Consider the following 26,994-nt stretch of genomic DNA (forward strand, 5'->3'; position numbering starts at 1 on the left):
CACCACTAAATATGCTGTACACATGTGCCTATGTTTCTTTATTTCGAATCTAACCGACATTCCTGATAATATCCGTCTATAACGATTGAGTGTTGTTTTCATTTTGGTCTTAACGATAATCCTTATGCAAAATGATTTCACTTTTACTAATTCTTCATCTATTTTAATGCAAAGTGTGATCAAAATAATTGTTATTATAATGAGTTATTAATCTTTGACCTTCATGTATACCGCCGCGATTTACGGTTCTACAATTAACCACCGCCGTCGTGTGTGTGACATTTATACGTAAATGGCTTTACGCTAATTGAAATTTCCGGACACCCCATACTTCAATTATAATAATTTATAATTCAATACTTATACACATAGTACATACAGGTAATAGTTCATTATTTAATTGTGTAATAATGTAATCTTGATCTTCTATATAGGGACATGCTGATTAATTGTTGTATCAATGGTTTTTTATAACACTAATCGTTTAAAATGTGATATTATTTATTATACAATCGTAGTATATTGTATTTGATGACGATCATTTACTAACAATTAACATTTACCCTAACGAATTAATAATTGACTATACTTATAGATATCAGTAGGTTAATTTTAATCAAAATTAATAATTTTAGTTTTGATAGAAGTAAATAAATATAAAAATATGTAATTATTTGATTTCATCTTAACTATTTTTTTTTTATAATTGTGTAAAGTATTGAAATCAGATTTTTCATAAATGTAATAATATAAAATTAATTATGTAGTATTTTAATAAGTATAATGAATTTCAACATTTTTCATTTTGCATTAATAACTATTTAATAAAGTATTTTGGGTGAAAGTATCAACATTTTAATTGAAAAAGTGTAATTATGGATTGAGTTCAGTTTAAATTTAATTACATATTTATTTTTTCTTGATTAATTATTGAACATTTTAGCAATTTTATTTATTTTTAATTTCATAGTCAAAAAATTTAATTTATATTTATTAGAAAAAAAGTAATGTAGAAACTATATAACTAGTAATTTTTAGTGTCTGAACTGAGAATTATAAGTTTTATTGTTTCTCATCATATAATATTATATTTTAATAAGTATATTATAGGAAGATAACTTATTCAATAGTTTATTTGTTTGATATGAGTATTATTATATTAAGTTTTTTTGGCAATATGATATTAAGTTATCAAAGATCAAATTATTATGGTTAAGCTTGACCCCTTTTTAAAGGTTTTAGTGGACTTTGTATTATGTTTACATTATTTCCACTTGATTGACTATTTAAAATATATGTACTTTATTAAGCATTATTATTAAATTTGTTAATGACAAATCTTTATTTTCAATATTTATATTCAGTTATTACATATATATTGTTTCTTTTTTCAGAATATTATTAAAAACAATGGCTGATCTTTCCATTAAAGAAAGTCCATATCATTGTGACAAGTATAAGTCATTTTTATTCACATCAACCCCATTTAAAAGTATTGACGATAGTGGATATGATACTTCAAGTTCAACTATAAACGGTGTTACTTCTAATATGAGTAATTTATCTGATGGATCTATTAATTTGGACCCAACAATAAATGATCACTCAAAATTTCAGTCGTGTTCTGATATATCTTGCATCAAGAAAAATGCAAACCAAAAAAAAGATAGCGTTTGTTGTACAGATTGTAAAGTTTTTAACAAATTACCCCAGCAACTTGAAATTTCTTCAGATCTTTCTCCTTCAAAAAAATTCAAATTTTCCTCAGATTTGAGGATGCGATTTCAGTTAAATAAGAGAGTAAAAAAAGAGAAATGTAGACCAAATAGAAAAATGTATTATTTACATAATAACATTAACCATGAGCGAATTTCTTTAGAAGATCGAAAAAATGTTGATATTATGTATTTTTTATCAGAACGTCATCATTTTGGTCCAGTTATAGAAAAAATATTTTCTTTTTTATCCGATTGTGATATTGTATCAGTATCTTTGGTATCAAAAGTTTGGAATAATGCTGTAAAAAATTCACTAATTGCAAATAAAAAGATGGAAAAGTATTTTAAATTATCTAAAGAAAACAGAGAATGTGAAAGGAAAGATCGAACATCTGGTTATAATAAAGGGTGTTTAACTAATATTGAAAATGTTATGCGTTCTCCTGTTAAAAGAGATTTAGTTTTAAAAAGTCCACCTGTCAGTCCTAGTAAATATAGATGGCATGTTTTTCAAAAGGTAAGATTATTTTGAAAATAAAATAATAGTTATTATAGTTTAATATATATTTTTTAATAAACTGAACTATATGGCTTTTTTAAAAGCAAAAAGATTGAGTTTTGAAATTATTTATCAGATGCATATTTAGACATTTTAAATGGAAGGCTAAAGAAATTTTCATTATAATTTTATGATAAATATCATTTATCATTTATTTTTTTCAAAATCTTTCTAGTAGAAACATTGTCAGTCAAAAATTTAGTGGTCACATGAATTTCAGGGGTTCACACCCCTTAAACCACTTTATTAATATGACTCTGTTATTTATGATAAGTATTTAGATTGTTATGTGGCAGATAATAACAAGTTTGTTTATAAGACTTCAAAAATATTGATCATCATTAATTACTAAAAAACATACTCAAGTGTTAAGGAAATATTTTTAAGGTTATCTTGGTACACTTTTATTAAGCACATTTTAAATGTCAAAATTAGAGCTTTTGTGTGAAATATTATTTAGTTAAATTTATGATAATTTATTTAGGAAGCAAGAAAGTTAAATTCTGACCAGCGCCTTATTCATTGTCCATTGTGCAGAATGCCTTCTTCGTGGTCTCCTACTCAATCAACTAGAGCACAGTGTCATGGTATACATTGTGGTTACACATTTTGTACAAGTTGTATGTGTGAATATTCTAATTATTCAGAACATAAATGCCGATCTGTCCCAATATCATCAAATACTCGACGATCCCTGATATCAAGTATATCTAAGAGCAAACATAACTTACGAAGGTTGTAATGATTAGAAAATAGTTAAAGTAATTTATTGTTAGTTTAATACCCATGATACCTCAGTATTGTTTTTCCATGTTAACTGTTTCAATAATACATATTTTCTGAAGTTTTATTCAGCAATTTATGTTAATGTTGCCAATTATAATTGGTTAATTGAAGTATAATCTTTTAAATAATTTTACTGAAAAAGTTTTTAATTAATTTTTTATCTTCTAGTTCTAGTTAATTTTTTTGAAACATTACTATTAATTTATTTTTTTTAATGTACATATTTTCATGTGAATAACATTGAAAAATTGCTCAAAAACAAAATTTAATATAAGTTTTTGAATATAAATTGCATTCTGACTGAATAAAACAAAAATGTTACCAGTGTATTTAAGTTTATACTATGGTAAGAATATATTTTTATTATTTTTTAATTGTAATGTACAAATTATTAATTAGCTCTCTGTATTATTTAGTATACATTTTTTTACTTTGTTTTATTATTTGATAAAGTCTACTTAATTTTTCACTAACGATTTCAAACTTTTATTTCATTTTTTTGTTATGTGAATTATAAAAGTTAAGAAATTATATTTTTGTTTAATTTTTACTAAATCTATTTAATTAAAAAAGAGAACTTCTGATTAATATAAAAAGAAATTGTATGCAAAAATTTTATTATTTATATGAATCTCAATTTATTTTTGCAACTTATATTAGTGACTTAATAGTTTTCCATTGCAACATTGTGTTTGACTGATTTAATTTGTATTCATTGTTTGAAGTGAACTTAATTGATTGTCTCTTTTTATTTCAATTATTTTTGCTACATTCCAACTATTTGCTCAAAATTTTTTGTTACATGTTAAAGTAGTTATTTACTTTTTTCTTCTTAATGATAAGAATTTATTATTTCTATTTATTCCATTATCTACTTAAATTAATTTGATTTATATATAATTCAAGTGTTTGAAAAAAATTAAGAATTTTATTATATTTGTTCCATTATATTGTCTTGTAAATTTTAAATATAAATGACAAGAATTTTATTAGATGCATTGTGTATTTTTTTAGGAACAACTATATAATAATATGCATTATATTAAGAATTAAATAGCTTTATCACAATTAATTTATCTGAAGTATTACTTGTAGATAGAATAATAAACAAAATTTCATTAACTCCTATTAATATTACAAATCAATGAAATATTGCTACAAAATATTTTTTTTACTTACTATATACATGCATTAATTTTGATCCTAATTTAAATTTTTTTTGTGTACATAAAAGTTAATTGCCTACAAATTAAATTTAAAAATAAGTAAATAGGTAAACGTGGATTACTATTAATATAACTCGCAGTAAGCTCATTTTAAATAAATCCCTCATGAATGTTTGATTATATACAAAAACATTCGAGAGATCAATTTAATATCTTCAAAACTTTGTCTGATCGCTATTCCAAAGTGTAAATAAGCAAATAAGCTGCCAACTTATCTGATCCAATTGACGATAATGACTTAAAATGAATTATATTTTTCATATTATATCCTTCATAGATCATGATTCACCTGGTATATCCAAGTAGGTATTTTGGTATTTGATATGTATAGTGTGGTATAGACATAATAACTGACATCCTGACAAATAAAAATATTTTTTGTAAAAAAATTAACTTAAAAATTTTTTTTATTTTTAAATTAAACTATTTACTGATTATGACTATAGTTTCTATAAAATAAAGGCATAGTTGAATTAAAGAAAAAATTTTAAGGCAACTAATGAAATTCAAATATTTCTCATTCCTGCCTAATTAATACACCACACTGCTTAACAATTTTGACTATAACTATGCTTAGCCAGTTTTATAAATTATAAAAAAAAATGTATCTTATTTTTGTTTATAAAACGAACAAATATTAATTTATATTGTTTAATTCAGTTTCTTAGTAGGACGGTTTCTCAAAAATTAAGTTTTGAAATTCAATCAATACACCTCCAAGGAATTGTTCCAAAAGGTGAACAAATAATTTTTACGCAATTTGTTTGAAATTGAGTGAGGTTAATACGTGACGTAAGAGGGTTGACAATTTGACTGTAAGAGTGGTTTTTTGAGTTCGTCATTTATCTTATAAACTACACTGTTTATAACAAAAATGATAAAACTTAATTTATAGGACTAAATGTTTGCTGTAAAAAATGTTATTAGAAAGAAGCCGTACCTATAATTTATATTAGACATTAAAATTAAAAAAACAAGATATTTTTACTTAATCCATGAAATTGATTTTACTCGATTATTTAAATATTGCAGCAAACTATTAAACTTAAAAAATTTTTATATAGAAATTGTTCATAATTTAATTTTTATTATTTTTGTTGTGCTTTTTTTTTTTTTTACCATACATAGTACAAATATTTCGAGTATTAATGTGCGAAATTTTTTTTATACAATTGCAGAACAAAGAGACACGAAACAAATTAATTATTTTTAATTAAGTAGTTTTACGTTACTAAAGATAATGTTAAACCAAAATTTAGGTATGTTTTAGGTTTTTTTTCTTGGGAGAAAGTTTAACTGAGAATTCCCCAATTAATACGTCTAAAGATTATAATAAGTCAAATAATACTAGTTAATAAATTTTTTTGTTTTATAATGTATGCTAATAAATAAATGCTTGTTTATTTTATTTTCATCATAAGGAAGTGTTATAAATATCTTCTGGTTTATCTGTCTAATCTCTACTTATTAGTTTATAAGTCTAGGATCATTGAGATAAATTTGCATAGGGATATTATTTTATAAATGACCAATTATTTGAGAAACAACACAGAAGAATACAAGACAAAATGGGATAACGCGTTATCTCAAAACTTAGGGTTTAACTAAATATTATAAGACTCTTAAAACGTTTCGTTAATGTTGAATTTATAATTTATGTCAAAATATCGTCAATTAGTCGTGCATTAATATACCACCGGAAATCTTGTGTTATAAAAAATTGCGTTATTAGTCCAAAATTTTCATATGCGCATTTCTCGGTGAAAATAAGATCATTTTATTTTATTATTTTTTTCAATTTGACATATCTCACAGAATAATTGTTTTGGTAGTCAGTGCCACTCTACATATCAATTGTAACTTTAAAACACTATTTTTCACAAGCTTAATAATTTATTAAATAAGTGGTTCAAATATTTGCTTGTTTATTGTAAGTTTTTAATACGTATTATTAATTTTAATTGTATAAAATTTAATTATTTAACAAAATTTTCATTAATAATAAAATTAAGGCCACTCACCATTATTGTATTAATAATAATCTGTACTTGATGGTTGAATGTATTTAGAGAAATGAAATATATACATTGCGATAGACAGACTACCGTCACCATATTGCCATTCTTTGAAATATTAAGAAATGAATTAATAGTTTTTAAATAAGATTGTATTATTTTAAAGTGGTTATATATATTGAATAGCTGTTAGGTTATAAGTAATAAGAATGAATTATTTTGTGTTAATCAATAAAAGTGCATAAGCGTTTTAGCAGTTATTCAGGTAAAATAAAAAAGGAACATACGATGCAGTAAATCCGTTATACAACCATGTACGCCAGCCTACTCTAGTGCCACGGTCAATACGAGACTCTATTTCTTGGCATAGGGTTTTACGGTCATGAGAGCGGCCAGACCGAAGATCACAAATCATTCGTTTTTTACATTCTGCGTCGCATAATGGCCGTGTCGGTGAATTCTTCCAATAATGTCTATAAGAAAAATAACATAAATTTAATAATATTTTATATTTTTAAACTAAACGATTTACTTGTAATATAAATCAAATGCGGCTTGATCGTCGGTTAATTTGTTAATGAATGTATCCCAGTCTTGAGGTGAAAGCGATGGCAAGTTGTAAGTTGATCTAGTTGAGTACAGTTTTTGCCATATAGGATAATCATACAAATTTGCTTCTTTTAAATTCATGACCCACGTTTCGTGATCTAGCACTGCCTATTAGAGGATTTAGCCTTATGTAATCTTACAATAGTATTAACAATATCTTAAAATCAATATTTATTTAATATTACTCTAGTTGAATGATCTCGATCACCATCTACATAATATATTCGGTAGCCAGGATTTAAATCTGAATATGGCGTTACTGATGGTCCAACATATGCTATGCTGACCGGTCTGCCAAGATCTTGGGTATCATAGAAAATTTCAAACTCGTCAAAATGTGTATGTCCAAAAAATTGAGCTGCTATTGTACTTTCATACCTAATAAAAGAAAAACAATAGATAATATAGACATCAGTCATGATTTGATTTTGTGTGGCGTAGTTACAGGTATGGATTGGATAGTATGTCATCCCTAGTGATATCTTGTACCTTCTCAAAAAAATAACTATAGCATTAAAAATGTATTATGGGGATATTTCTTTCGCGTAACCCTCATAAAAGGCTTTGCATACATTAACATATTTCTATTGAAAAGAGTATGTTGAATTCTATTAACAAAATATCGAAAAATTCCATTTTCAATGCTATAGTTATTATTCTATCTAGTATATTTATAGTTAACCTTAGTCTTACTAAATTTAGAGAACTTAGAATAAAAATTAAAAATAGATTTACAAATTTATCTAATGATACCTGGAAATTATTGCGTAGTAGTTTCGACTCCAGACTTTCAAGCAGTCTGGATGACCTGGAGGTATGTGTCCGAGCACATGCACTTTTTCTCCATTAAATTCAGCGTTTTGTAATTCGTATATGAACCACTGTAGTTCTTTAACGGGGTCAGTACTGTTAAGTAATAACCACCAATTTTTGTTATTGCAATAATTCATGTTAAGAGAGATGATTCGAAAACCTGGTCGAACAAGTACGCTATAAAAAGCACCTCGTTTTATAGTTCTGCTAACTGAACTCGGTAACCAGCGGCGCCACTGGGTATCTAGTTCACTGTACAACCAGTCGATGGCATATTCTGGTATATTTACGACAGAGCTTGGAGGAAAGCTGAAATATTAAAATAATTTTTAACTTTAATTTCATTCATATTTAAATAGTAAAAAGGTATCAATTTTCTTTTACCTATTTACCGGCACGGCTTCGTGATTACCAAGTGCTGGAAATATAGGAATTCCTGGAAACATGTTTAACAACTGTGCAACTGTTTCTTTTAATATTGCTAAGTTTTCCTCTCTAGTTTGATTCCAAATATCATGTGCTGGCAAGTCACCCGTCCAAATTATGTAGTCAATGTCCTTAAATTATATATTAAATCACATTATACAAACAGTCAATACGTTAAATAATTGTAGTAATTAAATGTTTTTTAATTATATTTACAGCGTGATTTGTGGCAATGTGTTGTAACATACTGTCCACTGTACGTTTTGGAGTGTCGCATTTTCTATAATCTCCCCATCTTCCAGCTCGTGCTTGAGTAGTAGCTGCTGGTCCGTTGGTTAATCGACAGCAAAGAGGTTCATTACATTCAGCATTTGTGCCTTCTTCATAGTACGGATCAAAATGTGTATCTGATAGATGTAGTACTTTAAATTGAGGTATAGGTTCCTAGAAATCAACAAGTAAATGTATTTTTTTGAGTAAATAAGTGAAAGAGCAAATAAAAATCATTTTTAGTTACTTGTTCTGATAACACATATTGTTGCCTTATGTCAAAAGTTACGAAAATTATTAAGTGAGATAACATGTATAAATACTTGTAAATACTCCATATATATATATATATATAGTTGAAGTTTCTAATTGATAAAATAATAGTTAAAAAGTTAAGTAATCTATTTTTTAAATTAAATAATTGTTGTATTTTAATAAATGTATTAATAAGTTGTAAGTAATTTATCTCATTGAAATATTGGAAATAAAACAAGAACAAAACATAAATTAATCAATTGGAACAGCAGTAAAGTAATAAGATTTATAACACTTGGTCAATTATGACAATGATATGAATTTATATAATTAAATTTTTAGAAGAGATTTCTAAAACTAATGTACTAGACGAAGATTTTTGTCACTGCAAAACCAAAGTGAGAAATGATAAGCAGCTGTTAATGACAAAAAAGTTCATCGAACATTTTTGATGAAAGCCCCTTGTACTTAATTGTGGTCCAGATTTTTACTATATATAATTGATTACTGAATAACGTGCTCAATTTTATTTTAGACAAATATTAAGCCTTATATTAAATTGTATCGTTAAAGTTTTCTTTTAGTTCAGATCTTAATTAGAAAGCTTAATTAGAGATTTACACGGTAGTCCACCTGATCAATTTAACTTTAAGGATGGTAACTCATAATTAAAGAGGTTTAGGAAAGATTGAGACACAATTGAATACGGCAATATACAATTGTTAATTTTAACAATAGTTACTTTCGGAATTATTGGTTCTATTGGAGATGGTTTGGGTACTGGTGGAAAAACTACATCCCAGTCGTGTGTTGGATTATAGACATCCCCACAGGCATCACCAATGACAAAACTGCATATTTCTTCAGGACCTATTGATATTCTTTTGAGAACGTAAACTACTTCTCCCTAAAAATAATGACATTCCATTACATTTAACTATTTACTAAAATAATAATTTTAATATTTACACTAAACAATTCAGTAATGCCTTCGCAAACACGAGGGGTTTGTAATTTGAAACTAATACAAAATTGGTAAGTAATCTTAACAATATCATCACGCGTTTTTCCAGATCGTATATAATTTTGTAATAAACTAGCACCAGCTTTGCAAGCTGTGCAAGACATTTTTGACATGACGCTTGTCTCTACTTCACCAACTACTTGATTCATATTAAGTAATTGAAGAGCTTTATCGACAAACCTTGGTAGGACTACTCTAGCTGCTCTACCATCGTCTTTAGCCTCTTTATCATCTGCCTCGTAGAAGTACTTACTGTAATTTGCCTAGAAAAAATGTTTAAAAATTAGACATTAAAGCAAAAATAAGTTAAAATGTTGTGTTCTATTATAATTAGTGAATTTATTAAATTACATTATTTTATTTTACTTATATTAGATTTATGTCGGAAAGGACACCTTATTAGTTTTAATCTAAGTTTTAGCTTATGTATTACAAAATTGAATAATCTTTTAATACTATCAATGATTTTTTTTAACCTTTATTCTCTAGCAGAGCAACTAATTAACCACCAAAGAGAAGGATGGGGAGTCAGTTCTTGATGGGTTCTAAGTTTATTAACCATAAGCACTCAATAACTATCTAAGTTAATTTTATATAAAAATATCTTGTTTGGGTATGGAAAAAATTCTAATTAGGTTAACAGTAAACTTTCAATTATTTTAATTACTTATAATATTTATGGTTAATTAACTTGAAGATTTTTTTGGATTTATTAATTGAAATAGTAGAAGGGAAACTAAATGTTGGAATTTATCGGAAAAACATACGTAGGTTCAGGTGTATTTCGAACAATTCGAACCACAGCTGGTATATTTTAATAGTATGGTTTTTAGATTAGTTAATATTCCAATAAATAAAATAGATTTTAATAGAAAATTGGGGTTTATAAGAGAAATAGTAAGATTTAATGAGTATAACGAAAACGTAATTTCAAAATTAGTCCGACACACAAAAGTGTAATAAAGAAGAGAGGGCAGCTAGTACAGTCACTAACGTGGAGGAACAAATGGTAATTGGGTCGTCCATTTTATGTTATTCGGGCATTTTAAACGGACTACCTAGAATTTTTATACTACTAAAGTAACTTTTAAAAGTAATAATTTAAGTGATTTATTAGGTAGAGAAAAAGTAAAAGAAGAGAAGAAATCGGTTACTTATAAAATACAATGAGAAAGTTGTAATAAATGTTACGTAAGACAAACATAAAGAAATATAAGGTTTAATAAACTCTTAAGAAACTTTAAAAATCAAGAAGATGATAAATAACCTGTGTTTGAACATTTATTAAAGTATAATAATTCCATTAAAACCATAAAACTAATTAAATACGTAAATAATTACAAAGAACTTAATATAAGGAGGCAATATAAATGTTAAAAAATAAGAATAATATAATTAAATGGGGTCTTGGCCTTCTGAAAAGTTCAATATTAAAGTTGTGCCAATTTTCGAAATGTGCTAATATTGCTTAGTGATAAGGCCACTGGAGGTATATAAGGGGGTAAATTAGGTCAGTGTGTCATTAGCGATGATAATGGTAACATAGTTCTCGAAATACGTATCCGCGATTTATTTTTCTAAATGGTTTTTGTTGTATTTGAGTCAAATATTCTTTAGATTTTTTTAGATTTTAATAATTAATCTTGATTTCAAATAAAATTAGGCACAAGTGATTAATTTTTTATTATATTTCTATTTTGTATGGAATAAAATTCCGACAGGTGGCATCAAATTTGAAAGTTTAAATAACAAGGACACCCTAATATGCTCAGTAGTTTTCAACAATTTCGGATAGGCGTTCTGGTCGTATACAAATTTCTCAAAACGAGTTTCATACAATTTGAGGGTAATTCTCGATTAAGTTATCACGTAGTCACTTAAAATGTGATATTGTAATTTTTCGTGAAAATTTACATAATTATTCTAATAATTGATAAGACATGATACGAAAAAATGTTTTATACATAATATGCAATAAATTATTAATATTTTTAATTAATTTTCTTATGTGTTTTGTCAGTATATAATAATGAAAGCTACAATAATCTGCGTCCTTTTGCTAACTACTAAAATAGATTCGTTTGAAAGTTAATTAAAATAAATTTAAAAACGTGTAATTTGGTATGTTACTTTAAACTTTATATTCCCCCCAACTATCTTTTAATGAAAAAATAAAAATAATACATTTTGGATTCTGAGACACTAAAAACATATATTTTGACATTTTAACAAGTAGTTTTCATAAAAATTTAGGCTGTATTAATTTGTTCAGTTTTTGAATTTTCACTTACTGAGCAGTGCACTTACCACTATTGTGTACTAAACAATCGATATAAAAAGTATTAATTGCACAGAAAGTTCTAAATATTTTATCTCTGAATATTGAATTGTTTGTTAATAGAACTAGTTACTTTTAAAATTTCAAACTGTCTCATTGTTTCGTTTTCTATTTTTTCTAAGTCTACGGAAGAATGGCGTTCTGTCTGATTGACTAAAATCAATGGTTGTTGATCGGAATCAGCACTCAAAAGTATTATGTCTTCCCATATAGACATATTATGTGTGTTCCATTTGGACGAAAAAGCATTTTGTTTTTCTATTGGTATTCCTAAATAAAATATTTATATTTTAAATGTATATAACCAATAGTGTAATTTGCAATGGAGATGGCGGAGTCTCCATTGACACATTGTAACATCTATAAATAATTTTATTTTTATATAAAAGGGAAAAAGAAAATGCAATAATAGAGAATTTCTCCATTATGTCTACTATTTAAAATTATGAACAATGAATATGGGGCCATAGTCTATACAGACAATTTTTTCAAAAGTTTACGCTTATCTATGCTACTAGACTTATATATCAAAAATTATAATAAATTAAATTTTAAAGATTTATATTTTTTAAATTAGTTAAATATTTTTACCAGTTATGTAAATTGTAAGTATTGTGAGAAATATAACGGTTTGTTGTGGCCATGATATGAGTAGACTGAACAGCATAATACGTCAAGGGTCTGTAAAAAAAAGGACAGTTTTAATAAGTTTGAACACTTAAAAGAATAATTTTAAATTAACTATGTATAAAATATTTTAAATAAATAACTTCAATACGAATTAAAAAAACGCATTATCTATTAAATTTAATCTAATAAAAATATTGACATACTAATTTTTATTGATTACTATGAAAGGCGCAGATATACAGAGTGAAAGAAGTCTGACTGACACTCTTATAACTTTTAGTTCAATAATCATTTCGAGGTCATTTTTTTCTCTCTTAGATCATATTAATAGCACATATTTATTATTTACTTTTAATAATAATAAAAATATATTATTTCATTTTTTAATATTTCAAAATAGTTTATTTTTAGAGATAACCTTTTAAAAATTTTTAATGAATTAATAAAAAATATGACAAGTTCTTATTGAGTTACAGGCAATTTAATATATAGAGTAGGTATGTGGCCTGGGTGGAGGGTATAGCTCGTACTGGTGTAAATTTATAATGCTTAATCAACTCACTATACACACCTACTCCATGTATTTAAATGCTTGTAACTCAGTCATTTCTGGTGCTAAAATTGTAAACGGCACATTAACCTTTTTGTAAGGAAAATGCTAAAAATAGCTATTTTAAAAAAATTTAAAAATAAAATTTTTTTTACAATTATTATTAAATACAACATAGTCTAAATATACAAAAATGAGTATGTAAAAAAAAAGATTGCAGCAAAATTTTAATTATATTATAAGAACATATCAAGCTGACGTTTTTATACGTCAGCTTGATATGTTCCACTCTGTATATACACTAACATGTTTCTTAAAATTATCTTTATTTATCAGAATTAAAGTTTAACCTTTGATAATATTAAAATTTAGTATTACTATAAAAGTAACTTATAAATTAAACCTTTGTTTCTTTGTAAATAAGATAAAATATTAAAAATAAGACAAAGTTTAGACTTAAATGCATTAAATATAAAATATAACAAATACTAGATAGTATAGATTGTAAGTATATGCAGTTTATATTTTTAGACTGAGTTGAATTATACGATTTATAAAGACATTTATAAAAATAGGCCGAGTTGAATGATTATAGAAAAGTAAATATGATTTTGTGAGAAAAAGTATGTAATAGAAAACATAAGGAGTTACGACAGAACATAGAGGAGTAGCGTCGATTTTGGTTAAGATGACAGAAAATAACGTTCGATGGTTTGGTCATATTATGAGGATTAAGAAATCGGTAACTGTAAGAACAGTTATGGAAATAAATGTTGAAGATGATCTAAAAAGAGGAGATTGGATGTAATTGGGGTTGATATAAAGACTGTTGGTGTGTATATAGATGAAAAGGGAGATTGTGTTAATTGGAGGTGTAGGATATGGATGGCCAACACCAAGTAGTTAGAATAAAGGCAAGCGAGAAGAACATCAAGACAATTATCAATCACAAGGTTTTATGTAATATTTTTAATGAAAATAAAAATTTCTGATTGTATCTAAAATGTTTTTTATAATTTATTTATTATTCACTGATTGATAAATATTAAAAGTGGAGGAATTGTAATCCAAGTCAATAAATAAGGTTTTAGAAATTTTAAATTAAAAAATTATAATTTTAAGTGATATGTTATTTAATGTATTATTTTTGACTTAATTCGTAAAAAAAAAAATTGTATTATGGGAATATAATAAAAATAAAACTGTTATCAGTTAATTGGTGACAGAGAAGATCGTTTAGAACTTATTTATATTAATTATTGATCATAATATTATTAATACGAATTTGTTTCGTAGCTTTATATGTAATTTAAGAAGTTTTAAATTATTTTAAAGCAATGACTGGATACTTATGTCGTATGTTATTATTATTTATTGCTATTATAATTTTTAAATATGTTAGTGATGAACTAACATGCAATTAAATTATTATTCAATGTGCGATTATTTGATTTTAATGATTTCAATCATTAAAACATTAGATTATCTAATATTTTCAAATCTATACGCACTGTTAAAAAATGTTGGCGTCTATACAGTTTAAACTGCAGTCCAGCAAAAATCAACTGTATTTATAAAAAAATGTATTTTAACATTGTTAAAAAAAGACCGTATTGTTTTAGATTTGAAGGAAGTATCATGTTATTATTCATGTTACGTATGCCATTAATTGACGTTGTAAACAATACAGCATAATAAAAATGTAATTATTGCATTACAGAGATCTCACATTTCTTAAACGGATATGGATCTCTTCAAAATTTATGCAATTCACACATAACTAGAAGGTTCAAGTAAATAATTTAATAAATATATGAACAGTGTTGAATCATTAAATTATAATTACTTAATTACACGGAGAAATACGAAACTCGTGTTTTGATTCGGTAATTTGAGTACACTTACCAAAATGTCTGATAATTTGCACTCGCATATTTAGTATAAGCCATTGACATCCAATCATTAGTATAAAAATAAAAAAAAATTACAGGCGCCACTGCTTTACTCAGCTTCGTGTTCAAAAATTAACATATCTATGTCTAATGTTTGGATGCGTTTAAAATTAATTATAATACTATGTTAATATTTGAATAAAGTATTAAAATTGTTAGTTATAAATTATTTTTCTTGAAAATAGAAATAAATTATATTCTCTACCTCGTACCAAATCATGCCGTGGTCATTGACATGAACGATGTAATAATAAAATGAAAATATTATTCTTAAATAAATTTAAATACTAAATATTCATTATTCTTTGTTCGAATTTGTTTTTAAAGAAGACGTGCATTAATATGCATTTTAATGCAAAAAAATGTATGTATTGCTTATGAAAAAAATTGTTTGAAAATTGGCATCAACTATATATTGCATATGACTGTTTACTACTATTTGAACTATAATTTGCATAAGAAAAATAGAGCCAATGTTGAAAAAATATATTTATATATGTAAAAACACATTATGACAAATAAATATTGAGTAATTATATTATATTGAAGAGGATGTGTTAGTTAAAATCTATTTAATTTATATTTCAAAACATGTTCATTCAAACCGGAATTGCGTTGTGATGATAATAATGAAGTCTTCATTCGGCATTATTAAAAGTTCTCATTTATATTATATAATTTTTTTGTTTATAGTTTTTATTTTTTTAATTAAGTACGTACATTTTCAGTGTTGCCTTTATAAAATTAAACATTTAAAAAAATGTTATTTGTATATAAATTTGAGTAATCCATTAGTAAAAAGATAACTTATATTCAAGTGAATATTATTCTTTTGAAAATAAATGTCCAATAGCTCTTTTATTTTGCTTATAATCAGTTTCAAATTTAGCATCTGCGAGCAAAGTAAATTTTAAATCTCCTGTATACTATTTTAAGAGGAAAATGTTAAACAATAAATAACCACACCCTAAAAAGCCGTTCCAGGCTCTTACCTATTTATTCTACCTCTAAATACACTGTTTCTAATATAAAATTAAATGTTAAGAAAATATATCAATTCTACTAGTTAATACTATTTGGTTATAATTAACCGTTCTTAAAACTAGCGTGTAGACGTACATATTTATACTGATACGTCATCACTGTAATATATAGTAACCTATGACGTATCTAATCAATGTAATTAATTAACAGTTTCTGACGAGTGGCAATCGTTATTTTACCGTTAATCTCATATATTTTTCAAATAATTTTTATTTTAAAATAATTGTAATAGATTTCATTAACATTTATTGATAAACAAGTTTATTTATTTCGTATTAGTTGTAAAGATTAACATGTGTAAATAAGATACTTAAATAAAACTTAGTATCCAGGAAGAGAGTTAAAATTATGTTATCTATTTAAATGGATTTAAAATGACTATGATAGGCTATTGTAGCGTGATTTGAGGTCAAGGAATCTTTTTAATCATCACATGTATAGTATCTCGTACAGCCTTATAACCTGTAATATAACGCCAAGAGAGATAAGTAACTCACAAGTTAAGGGCTAAAATGTCAGTAGGGATTGATATTGTTTAGATTAATATATATTTTCTTATTTCATAAATTTAAGTATTTATATTGATGTGTAAGTTTTTAGCTGCAGTAACATTCAACGAATGAATGTAAAAAGAGAATTAAACAACATTTAATGATAATTTTAAACTCTTAAATAATTTTATTAATATATAAATTCAATACATTTATCAGAAACAAATTCACGATTATTCTTATACACGATATACATAAGAACAATTATTTATTCCTCTCAAATTGCACTAAAATCTTAATTTTTTGAACTTATAAGGTAATAGTAATCCGAATATAATCGTAAATATTTATTTAAAAATCATTATCATTCATTGGTTTCTTATCAATAATAATCACCAAAACAATACATTACAGTCCATGATAATATTCTTTAAAACCACCTTAAGTCTAACTTAATAAGTTATTTATTTTTAATAAAACAGTAGGTGTAATTAGTATTTATCAAGATAAGACGTTAAATAAATCATGTTTCAAATATTAAATTATAGATCTGAAAGGTAAAAAATGATACAATTTGACGATCAATATTCGTTAACCGCTCTGAGATACATTTAATATTTTTCAAACGTTTTAGAATTCTTATTTTTAGTTCTATATCACATGTTGCCAAATATTGAATCGTCATAACTATATTATAAATCATAAAATCAAAAATATAAATTTATATTTCCATCCTTTTTTCCGTTTAGTGATCAATTACATATTTAATTAGATCAATTGTGAAAGTTCGATAAACTCGGGGATCGCAATTTAACTATTTAAAAATTTAACGCATTGAACATTTTTTAGTTAAGAATAGTTACTTATTATGTTGTATTTTCACTTAAAATAATCGATTACAAATTTTACTGGAATGCATGAGTGAAAAAAATGATAGTTCTAATTACATTGAACTTGAAAAATAAAAAGGTATCACACTCCACTTGTTTAAACTTGCTTAGTATTTATAATTATTGTATAGAGGTATGGTTTCGAGATCGAGGTCAAGGATATTGCCGGCGGTCAAAAAGAAAGAATTGGTCGTCTCATATGCTATACACCAAGTAGGAATTAAGTCGTATCCTATTTGAAGCCTGTCTATTAATCGTTTGTGTCGTTTGTATACGTCACCACAGTGTGTAAAAGGGAAACTTCAAAATAGTATACAATTTTTTTAATTTTCATATGTATGACAAAAAAAAATTGAAACTATATTTAGAAAATTTAATGTTAAAAGTTTATATTTTTTGTGTTAAGATAAAATCTACTTTGATTCACCAGTGTAAAATAAAATTATGGAAGAATGTAATCATAGATGCAATTTGGAGGTGTTTAGCGCCGCCTAATTTTATCACGGTTCCCCAAATTTATGAAAATTATACTTGAGTTTTAATTAAAAATATTTTTAAAAAGGGGAAAAATTAAGTTACATTAAAAAAAAAAAAAATTGTTCGAATAGCACTTATGAATGTATTTGACATTGATCAATTTTTCTCGAAAGGAATGAAGAAATGCATTCATTTAAAATTGAAATTGAGACGTTTGTTTTTATTTTTCAACTATTAGTTTAGCTTATAACTTTATACGAAACCTGAACTAAAATACATTTTAGGTTAAAAACCCTTCGTAATAATACATTTAAAACTACTTATATTTATTGTTGAAACGTTTGAACTATTAAAATTTCTGGCTACTAAATTATTATGCACACTTCAAGGACGAATAACGGACAAATATAATATTTTTATTTATCGCTACATAAATAAACTAAACATTAATAAAAGTATAGATAATTTTGTAATTTATGATGAAAACGAATTAAAAATATCAGTACAATCTTTATGAGTGAAGTCATTTGCCTACTGCTGAATCTTGACCTATACTTTTAGTTTTATGTATTAATTAATTAAATTTGAAATTTAAGTATGTTATAAATATCTTTTTAATAGTCAGTATTAAATAATATATTTATTACATAAGTTGCAATATAAACTATGTGAATAAATTGTTTATTTATTTATAATTAATTATAGGTATTAGTTTTACTATTGTTATTATATTATATATTTTCCATCGTTGTAAGTTAAATGTATGATATAAGATTTATAATTAGTATATATAACATTATTAGAATAATAATAATTATTAATTAATTATATATGATAATTTGTACTTTACCTCTCTAAAAATTTTCATTGTATTGAAGTTTTATTAAGTTATCTCTAGAAAATAATAGAATACGTCCACACAGTAATTAGACTCATACTGACCACTGACATTTTAAAAGAAGCTATTGCAGCGCTTCTATTACCAGTACTCACTCCCTCTTAGTTGTCAATAAATATGCAGAACCAGCAAAAAAGCAATTACGTGTAAAATTTAGAATGCCGGATTAGCGAATACGATTAGTTTTTTTTTTGTAAATTATTAATGGTTAATTTATTTTTAAAATAAAACTGCAATTTTTTTTAACATCTCATGAATTTAAAAAATCTATAATTAAGCATACAAAAATAAGTTGATCCCATACTATTCCTCTCTATAAAGAAACTAAATAACCTATGAAATTTATGATCATAAATGCAGCCAATTATTAAAATATATGTTTGTATGCGTTTTGAAGTTAATCGTTGTTTGATAAGAGAAGGGCACTGTATGCTACACATCATCTAATTGCATTATACATAGATAAAGGAATTGGGCTAATTAAATTTTAAATCAATATTTCCAGTCTAATGAAACTATTAATCAATGAAACGTATTAATTTTATCATAAGTCAGATATGTTACACTCGTGAGACTTTTAAGTATGTGAAAAAATTGTTATCGGCGTCGAAAGAAAGGAACCTTTATTCACTATAAGATATTGAGACTCGACTAATTATTCAATACTTGAAACCATTAGATTAAATATAAACATCAGTTTTAAAGAGTGTTCATAAAACACAAATGGAATATTTAATGTTTACAAATAAAAATAATGACATAAAAACGTAGTCGGATTAAGTTTATATGAAAAGGGCAACTTTTGTTTATACCATTTTTCAATATTTTCAGAAATAACCAACCAAATAGATTTCATTATGTAATATAGGTTCCAAAACTTTCTATTACTATAAACATTTTGAATTATAATTCATTATCAATATTTGAATTATAAAAGACCGATTTTTTGGAATTTTTATTCTAATATAATATAACTATTTACAGTGTAGTGCTAAACATTTTTTCATTCGAAAATTATCCATAACACTTTTTTGCCACACCCTTTAAATTGTATTTTTAACATAAAATTACTTTCTTTGTGGAAGAATTTTAAACCCTATTCACTTAGGCACGTTCTTGATTCTTTATACTAGTTAAAAAGCTAAGTATATTGTGAATTTCTTTAAACATAATATACATAATTAATTACAGTAAATGAATTATGATAAATAAAATTTGTCTCAAAAATACAAATTTTATCATGGTAAATGTTCATATATTTTCAAATAGATTAATTGGAGTAAAAATGTGAAAAAATATTTTTAATTGATATAATATCTAATGGGATAATTTTAAGAAATATAATTATAACATTAGTAATTTTTTAAGTATTAAAATTTTTTCTTTTAAGTTAATTTAAATAATTTGATCGAAATGTTATCTTTGAATATTGCATATTAATATTGTAAACCAAATTCTAAATTTTAAATTAGAATTTTATCTTGATGTTAGGTATGTATAGTAGAGTGCAGCAACTTTTTTTTATGTAAAATATCATTATTCAGAAATAAACGATCAGGTTTAGATCTGATTTTTCATGTTTATTCCGCTACTTAAATTAGAAAAAAAAAAGATACTGCCAAGCAAATGATATACATATTTAAAGATGTAAAAAATAATGCGTTATAAACTTAATAATTATTAAATTGTAAAATCTGAATATATTAAGTGGTGATGGTAAGCACTATGCATGCTGCTGTATATAACACTTGTCTACTAACTGTGCTGTCGATAGGTCCCCGGCAAACCTATTGACTGTAAGAAAAGATAAAATCCTATCATTTTACAGGAGTTCAAGGGAGTATAGTTTTATCTTTGTATAACACAAACAACTCGACATGTAAATAAGAGGAATTAATGAACCACCTCGAAAAATTGTAAAAGTATATTATATATTATATATATTACTATATTTTTGTACAATAATCTTATGAATAACATTGAGTGTTCTGAATTTTTACGAAAGCTAAATTTTCATGTGGCTATCTGCAATACAAGATTAAAAACAACCTTTTATATTTCAAATCAGCAATGATTATGTATTTAATATTCCTCCAAGCCGTTTAATGCGTTCTTGTAATTTAATAAATAATGATCTTATTGTAATTGCTTCATTTTATTGTTTTAAACATTTTGTTTCTAATATTTTATCTATAACAGTTATTGATACATAAGTTATTTAACACTTAATGTTTAAAATTTTGATCATATTATTTTGTTGTAATATTTGTTTAGTATATTATTTATTGATGTTTGTTATATTTAATATCTAATTATTTTTAATTACTGCCGATCAAATAAAAATTGTATTTACATTAGGTTTTTACCTGATAAATAAATAAACATAAAAGTTAAATAAATAAAAAAATTGAGTAGTCCTCCTTATGAGTTCTAAATGTCTTTGTCTATTAAAAGATATTGAACCAATGTATGTAATGTGATTTAAGTTTAAAAAAATAGGTTTTATTGAGTTTATATTTATAAAAATGTCAGATTAAATAAAATAATTTCGTTTACCGTTTAAAAAATTATAACGTTATCTAATAATTTAAACATTTAAACGTTATACAATTGTTTAACGTTAAAGGGGTTGCACACATAATTTATGCCATAAGCAGTTTTTAATATGGACAAATAGCTACTTTTTATAATGAAGAATATAGAACATTTTATGAAAATATGTAAAATGTACTTGTTTAAAACTATATAATTTTCACACTGCTATTAAATTTCATATTTAAGACATGAAAACATTTTTAATCAAATATTTAGTATTCCAAAAAATTAGGTAAAAACACATTTTTATAATAAAAAATATTTAACTATTGTAAACATAGTTGGTTTAATGAACGGACAAATCGAGAGACTGCCAAGGGCGATATTCTTTTATGTTTAGGTGTGTTTATTTAAAATATAAGACAATGAACAAAAAAATAATTATCAAAAACTACAATAGATCACTTCATATAATTTTGTATCTAGAATGTCAAAATACTTAATGCCGTTTCCGACAGTACACTAAAAATATAAATACATATGAAGTTTGACACAATTTATTTCAAGAAAACCATTTAAAAATAAAAAGTGATAATAATTTTTTTTTTTTTAATTTTGTATTAAATTACCATTTAATTATTATTATTTTATTATCAATTTAAAAGTTAAGTTTTATTTATTTTTTAATATAATTTAAAAAAAAGTAAAACCAAAATTAACAATATTGCTATAGTGTTGGTATTTCTGTTTTCGGTTAAAATCAAAGTAAAATGTACAAGTAAAATTTCAAAAAAATATGTGTAAATCTATACATTTTTTAAGTATTACAATTTCTAACACAACTATTTGAACAAAAGGTGAATATGGTTAAGTATTTTTTTATGTTTTTTACGAAGTATCATTTAAAAATATGAATTTTTATTATACATTAAGATATTCATCGGTAGCATTGTTATTTTGTAGCATAAATTATTCAAAATTAAGTACAAGTATATACTTTGTTATTATAAAAACACGTACATTCAAATTAAATTAATTTTGTTCATATAGGTGTAAAAACAATCTTGAAATTTAGAAATATTTTATAAGGTTGTTTTTTTTGTGTACAATTAAAAGTAAGTTTAACTAGGTAAATTTAGTTTTAATGTGATAAATTGTCTATATGGGAATTCAAGTATAGTAGTAGTGTTTTGTATATACAAATTATGAAAATTGACGCTCTTAAAATTTTTTTACAAAAACTCATCTAACGACCGGTATGTCATAACAAACATATGTATGTCTTAGTAATAAAGATTAATTTAATGTTTAATTATTTTAGGCGTGGAGAACATTATAAAACATTTTTTTTAAAAATGACAATATTAAAATATTTAATCGAGTTAAAAACAAATAATTTAAAGTTTAAAAATTTTATTACTCGATAAAATAAGTATGGATAAAAATCTAAGTGTTAAGTTTACGTGACTATTAAAAAAAATTCGATAAAAAAATTTAGTTTTTAGATAATGCTTATGCTTAAAATAATGCCAGTGTCTTAAAAAAACAATTATATAAATATAAAAAGTAGTTACATTTTTAAAATCCTTAAATCTTTGCTATTGTTAGGTTAAATAACTATAATTGTAATTTAATTATAAAAAAGTTATAGTGGAAATTTCAACTATATACTATATAAACTAATAAATTCAAACTTCAATGCTTTGCTTGTGTAACGACTCAAATTTCTTGTGTTTAAACTCATTCATATAAGTTTTAAATTTTACACAGTTCGTATTTACTAATGTAAATACGAACTAAATACTAATGTAATACACATTTAACTACATAGTTAAACAATTAAAAAGCATGAAAAAATTTAATTTCTATATATTAAGAACCTTTTTTAGATATGAAACTAGCTCGATTGTTAGCATATATATTATCTTTTATCAACTTTATATTTCTTAATGTTAAAGTATTTGAATTTTGCGACGAGAGAAATTTTCTTAAAGTGAGATTGTAAAAGTTAAAAAACTAAAAATATACATCATAAATATAATCTACTATTTGTGTAAATATTTGTCATACAAACGTTTATTATACATATTAACCTTGAATAAAAAATAATAAATATTATATGAATTCAATGAAAAATGAATTAGATTAACTTTTGCAATTAAAATATGATTTCTGACAATTTTACTACAACCTTGACCTAGTCTTTTGAGGTCCGCTACATGACCGAATCAACCGGTTGAGAATATTTTTTTATTTTGGTACTGGCTTCAGTTGTATTATACTGTTATGTCGTTGCGAGATATCCGTCTGGAGGACCTCTTTAAGTTGTAATTTAAATACGTTTAGTGTTATTATTATTTAAATGCGTATCATTAGACAAATAGTAACAAAGTAAAAAAATACATCAAACATTAAACCGTAAAAATAGCAGCACTAAAGAATATGCATTTTATTTTTTTAAAACAAATTTAGCTTGAAAAAGCGTGAGTCCGATGTCAATATGCATTTAAAAAAATATTTGTTATCAGTAAGATTCTTTGATGTATCAAAAGATTTTATCGACATTTTGTTAATTCTTACAAACTTATAAGATTGAAATCTATTGGATTTCAATAACAATCTAAAAACATTTTATTTAAAAAACATTAATATAAACAGACATCATTCACTGGTTTTTAAGTAGACAAAACTTTTACCAAAATTGATATTCCGTAGTCCACTTAGATATTTACGTATTCATGACCAGCGTGTTAAATTTAACCTACTTGGAATAGTCAATAGTGACATACCACCAATTGACTGACATATTATAGCGCTGTTTACTGATGAACAACTCTCACTACAAATCGGGAAACAAAGTATCATTTAAGCAAATTACTTGCACTTAGAATATTTTAAACAAATGTTGAAATCATGTAAAAATATATGCAATATATATGATGTGTAGAAATATTTAAATGTATTTATATTTTTAATTAATAGCACAATTATGTTAGTATGAGTATAATGAAAAATGGAATAGTATGGTTTATACGATTCCATTTTTCATTTGGTTATTTTTAAGTGACCTAAACATTTTTGTTCCTTGTTTATAAGATTGATTTTCATTTTAATGATAAAATAAAATTTTAGAAGAAACATCAGACAATTTAATAAATTTGTTACATTTAATTTAAAATTTTTTAATAAATATTTATATAAATTTGAACTTTAAATTCAACATTTAATTCCAATATAAACAAAAATTGTATACATTTTAATAAAGAAGAAGAATATTAAGTACAGTATATATGTGTTGTCTGTATAAAAATGTACATGCAATACACTTGATTATTATTTTTACATTTATCGTTTATGTCATAGTAAATGATGCATGTTCGACATTGATATTGTAAGAGGCTATTGTTATCATGACGCTGCAGGTATGTACAATAACTAAGAACATTTAGAGATCATTGGCCTGTTATTGACTACAAATTTGTATTGTTTAAAATTTTATTAAGAATGGTAACAAATTTTTAAACAAAGATACATTACGTTGAAATATACATAATACCAACGATATGATTTAAGTAATCATATTGATGAAGATTGCTAATTAATGAACTTTTAGATCAAAATTCCACTTGACAGTATACAAGACGGTATACACATCGGTATTGTTTACCAAGCCCAGTTATTGAAGTACACTATTCGAACGGTTTTTGAATAAATCTAGTTTATACTCTCGTAAAAAATCCCAACAGGAGTTTCACCTTCAGTCCCGGAACTTTTTAAATGAATTTACTATTCTCGTGTATTCAAGAGAAAGCGACATGCTTCTGTCCATAAAATTTATTACTTGAAATTTATTAAATACGATGTGTTAATAAAACAGTAAAAAAAATATTGTAGTACTCACGTGCAAGTCCGAAAAATTGTATTCCACTTTTTTAATTCTCTGGGCCCACCATCAATTGACAGATTTTATATTAAGATACTTTTGTACTAATTAAGTACTATCTAGTTAAAATAGTTCACAAAAAGAGCTATTTTAAGTTAATAAACATAATTATTAAAATAAGCTCTATGGAATGGAATTTTTAAAGATAAATCTTATAGTTAAATTTGACAAATAGATAATTTTGAAAAATTGTTATTAAATCTAATTATTGTAAAAGAACGACGAAGATAGGACAACACGAAAAATCCGAGAAAGTATTACAGCGAATGTTGAATACAGACTACATCGTTGGTTTATCGTATATCTTTAGAAGCGGCCCGAGGAACTTCTTTTCGTATCACTTGGAGAATAATTAGCGCAGTGCTGCCACGTATCGGGAGCTCTATCAGTCAGAAGTCAGTCATTATAACAATATGACGCAGATACGTAATATTGTTGTGTATTTCTCTACATATATCGCTACTGTTTGCGTAGATAGTCAAGTTATTTTGAATAATGATAAAAATATTACCTGGCAATACAATTATGACTAACTATCACAAACTATACAAATTGTATTTGATTAATGTACCTTTAATAAACTAATGACCTTTTTAAGTATCTGAATGCAGTCTGTCAACTATTAACTCGAAGTTTTTTTTTTATTACATGAAAATCGTTTCCAATTAGAAGAATCATTCTCGAGTCAAATAAAACATTTGTAATGGAACTTTTATATATTTTTAACGTGCGATTCCTGTATTTTGTTTTATACATTTTTGATTTAAAAGGATTTATTATGTAATATGTCCAAGTTGAGATTATTATTCACTACTGCATAGGTATTTTCTTTATAATCTCTTATAATATTCGAATTGTTTTGTAAAATAATATAAATGTGGAAAATACATTATGTTTTTAAATGGCTATTTCTGATGTATGATATAATTATAATATTTTTATAATACCATAAATGTATGTATAATATATCTTTAATACTTTATTACGTCATAAGTAACATATTTTCAATTTTTTTCTGGGAGAAGTCTACTAATGGTGTTGCAGCATAGTTGACAATACAATATTGTCAGCTGACCGATGGTGCACAATAGCTAACATCGCAACGATTTGAAGTTGTTAATATTTATTAATGATGGGAAATATTGAATAGTAACTATCGAACTATTCGATAGTTGTCCACTATTCAAACTATTCAATAGTCATTCAAAAACTATTCAAATAGTAAAAATATTCGATAGTTACACAATATATTCAAATAGTTTTAAAAATTATTCGATATTCTATGCTAAAAATAAACTATTCGGTTGTATAAACACAATTCGAATAGTTAATCGATACTTGAATATTGGAAAATGCCCATCACTAATTTTTACAATTATTAATTGTATAATAATTTATTTATTTTTGTGTTGAAAAAGTTTAACTTGTGTGTAAAAATTGTTATTTTGATTCCCGGTGGTCATGGCAAAAGTTAGATTTTCAAAAAATGTATATAAAATGAAAGAAGTAAAGATAAAATATTTATGAAAAAATAATTGTATTGAT

The 26,994-nt window shown here is 24.8% G+C and overlaps 2 protein-coding genes across 4 annotated transcripts; one reads left to right on the forward strand and one right to left on the reverse strand.

Moving 5' to 3' along the window:
• Positions 1–54: 54 nt before the first annotated feature.
• LOC126897192 (F-box only protein 5-like) lies at positions 55–4,055 on the forward strand. Its single transcript, XM_050670603.1, has 3 exons — positions 55–381; positions 1,395–2,235; positions 2,762–4,055. The coding sequence occupies exons 2-3, from the start codon at positions 1,411–1,413 to the stop codon at positions 3,017–3,019; spliced, it is 1,083 nt and encodes a 360-aa protein (XP_050526560.1). The 5' UTR covers positions 55–381; positions 1,395–1,410; the 3' UTR covers positions 3,020–4,055.
• A 211-nt stretch (positions 4,056–4,266) lies between these two features.
• On the reverse strand, positions 4,267–25,731 carry LOC126897186 (sphingomyelin phosphodiesterase). 3 transcript variants are annotated; one of them, XR_007702045.1, is made up of 13 exons: positions 25,408–25,731; positions 12,631–12,720; positions 12,113–12,309; positions 9,647–9,964; positions 9,420–9,584; positions 8,369–8,596; positions 8,111–8,283; positions 7,667–8,035; positions 7,099–7,291; positions 6,837–7,021; positions 6,592–6,777; positions 6,311–6,412; positions 4,267–4,647 (listed from the first exon to the last, which is right to left on the reverse strand). XR_007702045.1 is itself a non-coding variant. In XM_050670575.1 (12 exons), exons 2-12 carry the CDS (start codon positions 12,704–12,706, stop codon positions 4,575–4,577), a joined length of 2,163 nt encoding a protein of 720 aa, XP_050526532.1. In that variant the 5' UTR covers positions 12,707–12,720; positions 25,408–25,731; the 3' UTR covers positions 4,267–4,574. The 3 variants fall into 3 exon arrangements, 2 of the variants coding, with proteins under 2 accessions (XP_050526532.1, XP_050526541.1); XM_050670575.1 differs by lacking the exon at positions 6,311–6,412; XM_050670584.1 differs by lacking the exons at positions 6,311–6,412; positions 25,408–25,731 and adding an exon at positions 18,924–19,242.
• Positions 25,732–26,994: the final 1,263 nt, after the last annotated feature.

This window comes from Daktulosphaira vitifoliae, unplaced genomic scaffold, assembly GCF_025091365.1.
Source record: "Daktulosphaira vitifoliae isolate Bord-2020 unplaced genomic scaffold, ASM2509136v1 Scaffold_1, whole genome shotgun sequence".
NCBI lineage: Eukaryota > Metazoa > Arthropoda > Insecta > Hemiptera > Phylloxeridae > Daktulosphaira > Daktulosphaira vitifoliae.